Here is a 9,188-nt window from a genome sequence, read left to right as displayed (position 1 = left end):
TAATCAAATTTAAAAGTTAATTTGACGACACAATTTTAATAAAAAGCTGTTTACATGCTTGTAAATGTTTCTATTGATTGATTGTTGACTGTTACGTACCGATCTGTCATGATCTGCCCCTTTAATGACTCTTTCTTTGGACTGTTGTTTATTTCCTTGTTTTTATTTTGAAATACTAACCTTGTGTGTGCACTGTTTGTTTTACTTCCTGTCTTTGTCCAGTTTCCCGCCATTTTGATTGCCTGCCCCGCCCTAATGTGTTGCACCTGTGTCTTGTTACCTGCTCACTTTGACTCCTCCTGTTTCTGTTTCTTACTCCTTTTTTATTCTTGAGTTTTCCCCTCAGTTTTTCTGTCGGCCCAGATCGGATTTTTTGTTTCTCCTGCAAAGTAAGAGTCTTTTCTTTTCTTGGTTAAATAAGTTTTAGAACAGAAGCAGCTCTGCTTCACTTGTTTGTATTTGTTAAACCTCTTTTCTCTCTCTGTGCAGTTCTGTCCCAAACTGCTTTAAAACTCAGGAGACAAATCAATCAATATTTTCTGATTCTCAAGATATTTTTAGTTTCATTCATGTTAGTTTAAATGGCCTATAGATGTATTTTGTGGTCTGCAGCCTCCGTGTGCTGTCAGCTTTCTTTTTAAATGATCTACATAGTAATTTAATGATGCTCTGATTTCTTCTGCAGAAATAAAGAGGGCAGGTTTCGACTCTTGAGGCTTTTATTTTCACTTCTCTCGTGTTTTATCTTCACAACACAATATATTAATGCGACACACAAAGGCAATAAATGAACAATTACAATCATCTTGAGATGACATTCATATTCACAACAAAGCGAAAAACACTGAAGCTTGAAGTGAGCATGCAGAAACCACTGGTTACCTCAAAGAGCCGGTAATGAGGCACTGACTTAACATTTATCCACAGCTCTGTTGCATAACATCATGTAACCAGAGCCACTGGAAAGAAGAGGCTTGCAGACACTTTGTGAAAATTGCATTAATATGGATCTTTCCGCCGGTAAGTTTCCTATGACGCACTTTTGATATTCTTATCACGACTATTAAGAAATCAACAGGGAATAGAGACACAGCGGCTGAGCTCTGAATGGGTTGTATTGATCTATTTTGTGGCAGCGGGATGGAGATTAAAGTATGAATACGGTATTATAACATCACACTGGCACTGAGGATTTTCTCCAGAGAGCTGCTTTATTATACAGTATCTTTGAGAAAATCTTCACTGTCGGGAAAAAACATGATAACAGACACAATACAATAATGTCTCTGTGAAACTATGATGCTGCTATAGTGGCAGAGCAGAATATTTAAGGATAACTCTATTTTCAGACAACTTCAAATATTTATTTATTTATTTAGTTGTTTAGTTTTGGCAGTCATCTGTCGGTTTTAATATAATTTAACTCACCAGTTTGATAGATATGATTTGTGACGATGACATCACCGAAACATGATCATTCCCAGTCAAACATTTTAGACAGAGGAAGTTAAAATTAGGTAAAATGATCAGCTAAACTGACCTCTGTAAAGGTTTATCACAGTTTAAACACCAACTTCCTGCTTCAGCTTCGACCGTACAGTTGTTCCGTGCAAGTAAGAATTATTACATCATCCAAATGAAGAGATTATTTTAGTGCATTATTTTAGTGCTCAGAGTTATTCATTTGAATAACGGCAATATTCAATATAAAGTGTGTTTTTTTTTGTTTTTTTTTTTTTTTTTTTATTGAATTCTTACAAACTTTCGTCAAGGAGAAATTAAATAGGATCATGCAGCGTCTTTTTATGCCTTTTGTCCGTCCGTCCGTCCCATTCTCGTCGACACGATATCTCAGTAACACCTTGAAGGAACTTCTTCAAATTTGGCACAAACGCTCACTAGGACTCAGGGATTAACTGATTAGATTTTGGTGGCTAAAGGTCAAAGGTCAAGGTCACTGTGCCCTCACAAAACACGATTTTAAATTTGGTACAAATGTTCACCTGGACTCGAGAACAAACTGATTTAGATTTTGAAAGAAAGACTTCACACAACAATTATGACACAATTGGTTAATATTTTATGGCGGAGGGATACAAGCACGAGGCGGTAATTATAGTATATTTCTGCGATCTGCTTTTTTTTCATTGTAACACATTAAAGCTTTTAAAAGTTCTGCATCCAGAATCAGTGTAAATATGATAAACACCAAAAAGCAAGAAGTACTGTACAGTGTTCGCAACAATCAGTAAGTCTCTGAGCAGGCGGTCAGGCGAAGCTCCAGCTGGCCCAGAGCAGCAGCAGAGTACCGGCGTACAAGGCCAGAACGAACAGGTAGAGGCGGAACAGGAAGCAGTCGAGCCTGGAGCAGAGGGCCAGCCAGTCGGCCTGAGCCGACGCCTCGCTGGCCTCCTGGGATAAAGCCAAACGGAGGGACACCAGCTCCTGGAGGAGCCACTCCGGCCCAGAGGGAACATCCTGGAACTCGCTCAGGGACAGCAGATCCCCCTCCAGTGACGGCTCCAGCTCGTAATCTATGAGGAGAACAACAAATCTGGTTTAAAATGCGAACGATTAATACAGATTTACGTAGATTCTCTCAATTTTAAATGAGAACAATCCAAACCAATCGGTGGGGATGGGAACATTTTTATAAATAACCCTGACCCCTTTCCAAAAAGGCTGCTTCTAAAAACTTTGGTATAAAGTTTGTCATTCTCTTTGGTTTTTACAGCGTAAACTTCCCCATAAAGATGAAAAAGTGCCTTCCTTTTTATCCAACACTCTTTCACCCTTGACTCCAATGAGCGCCTCCTCTTTACAAAGACAGCCTTTGATTTGACGAAACAAAAAAGTAGAAAATGTATTCTGATATTCCCTGTGAGCGGGACATTTAGAAAAGCTCAGTCTTCTGAGCTCACAGTTTTTTACCTCCGGACGGGTTGATGCGGTCGAGGGTTTTGATGGAGGTTAAAGCGCTCTCATTGCTGGGGCCGGCCGAGCCGTACTTGTCCAGCAGGCAGGCAGACACTGACATTTGCCTGACCTCCTTCTCGCTGTGGTGGAGCAGCTTCACCACCAGTATAGACTTGATGAGGCTGAGCATCAGCATGGCCATGCACACCGCGAAGAACACACCTGAATGGAGATGGAGACACTGGCTGTTTCCACGGTCGCCATATTGTTTCAGGTTGCCTATCTATCTATATATCTCAGTAAAACCTCGACGGAACTTCCTCAAATTTGTTACAAACATTCATTGGGACTCAAGGATGAGCTGATTAGATTTTGGTGACTAAAGGTCAAAGGTCGAGACCGCGATGACCTCACGAAACACGTTTTCGGGCCATAACTCGCAAATTCATCCACTAATTATGACACAATTTGACTCAAATGTCTGCGAGGTTGAAATGAAGTGATGACATTTTATATCCAAATGGTCAAAGGTCAATTTCACTGTGACATCATAATGTTCTGCTAAAACACTTCTGGCCATTTTATTCAATGCTGCAACTCAGGAAAGGAGAGATTGTGACCACATTTCCTGCAACTTGGCTGGTTGGCGAGTTATCAGACATGTTGTCATTCTACAGGAATTCTGGGTATTGGAGTTGGGATTTGACTTTATTATTGGAGACGAGCTGCATGTTGGAATTTGTTATGTGGGGACAATGCCCTCCGTGGTTGCAATAACAGAATAAACAACAGGATAGAATAGATTGTGCACAGACACAATAAAGGTGACGACAACAAAACTAAAGAAGAAAAATAAAGAAATGAACATTAAAATCATCAAATGTCGCACCTATAAGAGACGTTCTGACGGCGGTGGCAGGCAGCTCATCCGTCATGTTGACTCTGAAGACGGTGTAGCCCAGCAGTATGCTGATCTTGAAGGCGATGCGAATGCCGCTGTCCGGAGGCAGATAAAAGCTGATCACATCCACCAGCATGAGGAAGATACTGGGGATGAGGAGGCCCACCACATACAGCAGGGGGCGCCGGCGGATCAGCACCTGGATGGGCGACGGGGGAACAGGGAGCTGAGATCTGATGGGTCACTGTGAGACGCACTAGATTTGAGAGGTGTGTCGTTTTGCTTTTTGACAGAATTGGTCTGAGAATTAAAAATAAATAAATAAATAAAAAAAGACAATTTTCTTGAAAGACATTTTTGTCATGTCACAGTAGGAAAAGCACAAGTGTAAATAATAGAATTTTATGAAGGCTGAGTTGCCTCGCTGGCTCACTGTCACACTGTCATGCCTTACTGGGTCGTTTGATTAGAATGGAGCCATTGTTATTCTGTGCTTTTCCAACTATGACAAGTCAAACGCCTGCAGTTTAAAAGGTCTGTGGAGGTAAATGGAATTTATTTTGTGCTGTTCATGAGGCTGGAGGAATACAACATTTAACAGCTTAAATGTTTTTTGTCCTTGTTCTGATTTTTTTTTTTTTTTTGTGGTAAAATCATCCAGTGATCCTTCAGCTTTGTCTTGATGACAAACACAGTTCATACACTCTGAAACCACTGACCTGTAGAATATGATACAAAGACTGTGAAAATGGCCATAAAAACACAATTGAATCAACAAAACAACAGCCAACAATCAGCTGTTTATCTGGAATCAAACAAACATTTAAAAACGACAGGAATCTTTTATTTAATTAAATATTTTTAAAAGTGGACTTGAAGTATTTTGCGCCTCATCTTTATCTGACGTAGCCGTCGTTAGGACAGTCACAGCGGAGGAGTTGACTGTGATTGGTTGTTCTCCTGTGATGAACACAGTGTACGGTCTGTCACAGTTTCAAAATAAAAGAAGTCATTCCACTGACTAAAAGCTCTGTTTTCAAAGTAAGAGTACTTCATAGAAGAGTAGTGGAGTAAAAATACTCAACAGATACTCAAAAAATATATTTAAGTAAAGTACTCAAGTAAAATACTTTCCTACTGTACACCCCTGATTGTTACAACTGAATATAAATGAGGTTTTCTTAATTGTGCTGCAGTTTCACTTCAGCTGTCTCCTGAGTTTACTGAAGGCATACAAATGAGTGTTCACTGGTATTTATTGCATCGTGTAGATAATATATGGATGGATGTGGTTATTTGTTTGGTCGTTAGTGTTTGAACCATAAAACTGTCACGTCCAGCATTATATGTAAATATATGTATGTGTGTATATATATATATATATATATATATATATATGATGTACCTGCTCTTAGCAGCAGAGCGGCGGTGTAACAATATCTCAGTGAGCCATGAAACGCACCATTACCGAGGAGCCTTCGCTCTTTGAGCTGAATAGATAGCAACCCTCCCCGCTCTCCACCTGCACCGGGCTAAGGGGCCATTTTCCTCGCCACTAACAAGAAGTCCATTGATCAGGCAGCCACTGAGACAGTCTCATTATGGTTGCTCGCCCTCCCCTGTCCGTCACCCCCTCGCTCCCTATCTGTCTCTTTACGTGCCAGATACAGCCTCGGCCTCATCGTCCGGCTTTAGCTCACTAGCCCGATCCATGAAGGCACTGGCCAACAGCTTTGTACTTTACAATTCGACCACACAGACGGTGCAAAGGGAGGGAGTGGGGTGGGGTGGGGGCGGCACATACATTGAACTGGATGTGTGCGTAGTCGGTGTTGTCCTGGTGGATTTGCCAGTAGTGTGAAGGAATGGACAGCAGTTCCCATTCTCCGTCGTTCATGAACTCCCTCTTATCGTCAGCGATGGCCTCCGCGCTCCTCCAAAGAGCCAGGTCTATTTCCTTCACTGCAGAGGAGGGAGAGATAGTGAAGGATAAAAAGATAAGAGGAGGTGGGAAAAGAAACAAATAAAAGTAAATACAGGAAGGCAGTACATATGTTCATCACTTTTGCCTCACAGTCAGAGTTTGTGTGTTTTATATCAGTTTTCCTTCTTTATGGCTGGAAGACTCAAGACTCGGCTGTTGCTTGTGGTTGTAGCTGTTAATTTAGCAGCGTCACTCCTCGTCTTAACTCTCAATCCTGAACCGACTTCATGTAAACTCCACTGGATGATGAAGACAATTGAAAGCTCTGATATTATCTAGTTGCCTTTGAGTAAAGTTTGAAGGTGTGTCACCTGAATTCACTGTGTTTTTCCACCACCTCACAGGTGGGAAACAGACCTGAGTGAAGCCAGCTGCGGAAGGTGAGGCTGCAGTTCTGCTTGTCAAATGGGAAGGCGTACATCTCCAGGCTGCAGGCCAGCACCACCTGCATGGGCCGGTAGTTCTTCACGGAGCCGGAGGAGTTGACGTAAACGTAGGGGATCGGCGGAGACTTCCCCCCGTCCACGCTGGGGACCACACACACGAGCCGGAGAGGGCAGGTAAGGTGAGACACGGAAAACAGAGCAGAACATGAGACCCCGTCACGCAGGCCCACCTTTCACATCCTTACCAAACTGTAGAGTATATATTTTATCACAGGTACAGTTCAAATGGGATTGATTTTTTTGAGTATTTGAAAGAAACACTTCTGTCTCAGAGTCCAAACCCAATGTTTGTTGTGGGGAAGTCATATAACATATAACTGCTATAGATTTCTATAGCAGTTATATATTATATAACAGCTCCGCGCTGACGACAGCCAGAGTCGGACACATATTGTTTTCAGGTTGTCCGTACCTCCGTCCTCTTCTCATGGACACAATATCTCAGTAACACCTTGATGGAACTTCTTCAAATTTGGCACAAACGTTCACTAGGACTCAAGGATGAACTGATTCGATTTTGGTGGCTACAGGTCAAAGGTCATGGTCACTGTGACCTGTGATATATATGTATCTTGGTCTTGGTATCATGGTCTTCGACTACAGTGAGGATAACAGGTGCACAGTTGTGTAATCACCTTGCTGAGCTGATGATGTTAACAAGAACACTGTTGTCACTGTTGTATATTTAGTTTGCTGCGTCCTGCTGTTCAGTCTTCCAAATTTGTACTCCCAGGAATTTTGATCTATAGCGTACTCTTCGCTGAGGAAGGCCTGGTGTCTGTTTTTATTTTTAAATGATTGTACTTATAGTTGCTTTAATACAAGGATTCAGTGTTTGGTGCTCATGGTGGCCGTTCAGTGGAGGTCAATGACTGAGTGCTGAACTACAGGGTTCACGTCACTACTCTCTTACAATTCACTAACGATGACATCAGGTATCCAGATGGCATCAGACGACAGTGAGATCTCATTGATGCCATCAAACTCCTCCGGGTCCCAAACCAGGAACTCATCGGTCCAGATCTGGAAACAGCAGAAGAGGTGTGTACTAAAAAAATATTATATGGAAAACATATTACTTACTTTAAGACAAAAAAAAATATTGATTACATAATCTATTCCAGTCAATACTACATAATTTAAACGAGGGTTATATTCACAAGACTTTCTGCATATTTAAAGTAACTTCTGAATTAATAGCCACTGTATTGCATGTTAGAAGCTGGCAGTGTAAATTACATGAGGCAACCAAACTCGATTCCTGAGAAGGTTCTGTAGGTAATTGAAGCTGTTTTAATTATAAAGATATGGATTTTATAGAAGGGGGGGGGCTGGTTGTTTTCCTTCAGATTTACAACTATAAACAAAAAGGACAATTAGAGGCCACATACCTGTCTGTACCAAATACTTATAGTAATGCTCTGTGTCTTTCCATCCTGGGGAAAAAAAAGAGTGATACTTTTTTAGATCAAAACTATTATATAAGTATAGATATTAAAATCTATAAAATACCATAATGAACACTGGAATCTCAGGACAAACACTTCAAATACAAGTTTCATATATCTGGCCTTGGATGGATCCACAATGAGACTGAAATAAATGGTTTTACATATTAATTAGAAGTTATCGGCGCTTCCCAACCAGCAAGAAAAACAGAATTATATCAGCAGTGTGAACAGAGTTTAAGTCCAAAGTTTACACACACACACACACACCACGTCAAGGACAGACTGCAGTATGAGGTCTATGGAGACGGTGGTAGCGCTGGTCCAGTTGTGAACGGGCCGAACTCCACAGTCGTATTTCCTCAGGAGGGTCCTGGTCAGCTGGTTCAGAGCTGACCTCTTCGGCTTCTCCGGCACACATTCAGACAGATGAGCTAGAAGTGAAAAAGCTCAATCACCGACAGCGTAGGAAGTGAGCAACTGACCGGACCTTATTTAAATGATCACAGCTGTAAGGAGGCTTGTTTAATAGAAAGTAGTTGTTTTTTTTTAAATTACCACAGATTAATTGATACACAGATAATCAGGGGTTCATAGTATTAAAGTACTGGGGTAGTTTATTGGATTCTGAGGATCGAGGAAAAATATAATCAGTCTGAGAAATGGTGGGTGAGGGAGGTGGGGGGTGGGGCACTGTGGCCCCTCTGCTCATTTTTAAGCTGGAGCCTCTTGCCTGATTAGTCCAGTGTTTATCAGTTGCTCAATACAAAACCATACAGAACAAAATGATGGTAAATGCTGGATGTATTGATAAGTATTGTGTAAGGCAAAATAAATTACAAATTACCTTTTTATAGCTTTATAGCTATATAGATTTTTTTATGCAAAAATATGAATTTATGTGTTTTTATAATGGTGGCAAAATAACTTTCTTACTTTTACTTTAACTATGCATTAATTATTGCATGTGCATGTTATTGATTATGTTTAATTGTCATGTGAAATTTGAAAAATAGACCTTCAAAGTACTGATACTGGATCTGTAAGAGAGCGGCACTGACCTGTTGTAAGTAATGGAAGAAGGAAAGCAATGAATCGTGCAGAACTGTCACACTACATGTCGTTTAAAATGCCATAACTTCATTTAGTAGAAAAATTCACAAAGCAAAAATCCTTGGAACAGGTCATTTCTAATTTTCAAATAAAATTTTCACAGTGTAAAAGAAAAAAAAAAGGAACCGTATGATCATCGTCTTTGAGCCAAGAAGAGCATCTTACCTGAGAACAACAGCATCAGCCAAATGAGAGACATCAAGCTTAAAAATAAACCTTCCGGGTTACAGCTGTTATCCAGGTGTCACATCCAAAAGTCTGCTCTGTTTACACCAAAATATCCACAGTTTCATCAAACAGGTTCAACAGTACTGAGTGTAGGGAAATAACAATGAACAGCGTAGCACAGAGATTTTGGTCACACTGATATTGATTTTCCA

The 9,188-nt window shown here is 40.7% G+C and overlaps 1 protein-coding gene across 1 annotated transcript; it reads right to left on the bottom strand.

The window, feature by feature from the left end:
* Positions 1 to 715: 715 nt before the first annotated feature.
* Positions 716 to 9,007, bottom strand: htr3b (5-hydroxytryptamine (serotonin) receptor 3B). The gene is made up of 9 exons (XM_056397915.1): positions 8,974 to 9,007; positions 7,966 to 8,129; positions 7,639 to 7,683; positions 7,161 to 7,270; positions 6,159 to 6,328; positions 5,622 to 5,779; positions 3,806 to 4,016; positions 2,932 to 3,138; positions 716 to 2,534 (listed from the first exon to the last, which is right to left on the bottom strand). The coding sequence occupies exons 1-9, from the start codon at positions 9,005 to 9,007 to the stop codon at positions 2,269 to 2,271; spliced, it is 1,365 nt and encodes a 454-aa protein (XP_056253890.1). The 3' UTR covers positions 716 to 2,268.
* Between the last annotated feature and the right edge of the window lie 181 nt (positions 9,008 to 9,188).

This window comes from Seriola aureovittata, chromosome 15, assembly GCF_021018895.1.
Source record: "Seriola aureovittata isolate HTS-2021-v1 ecotype China chromosome 15, ASM2101889v1, whole genome shotgun sequence".
NCBI classification, from domain to species: Eukaryota; Metazoa; Chordata; class Actinopteri; order Carangiformes; family Carangidae; genus Seriola; species Seriola aureovittata.
This window is presented reverse-complemented; position numbering and strand designations above follow the sequence as displayed.

Coding starts and splice junctions, on each gene's coding strand:
- htr3b (XM_056397915.1), bottom strand. CDS start 9,007: ATGTCTCTCATTTGGCTGATGCTGTTGTTCTCAG. Junction 8,130..8,973: donor GCTGATGCTGTTGTTCTCAG/GTAAGATGCTCT, acceptor TTTCACTTCTAG/CTCATCTGTCTGAATGTGTG. Junction 4,017..5,621: donor ACGCACACATCCAGTTCAAT/GTATGTGCCGCC, acceptor TCGCCCATCCAG/GTGCTGATCCGCCGGCGCCC.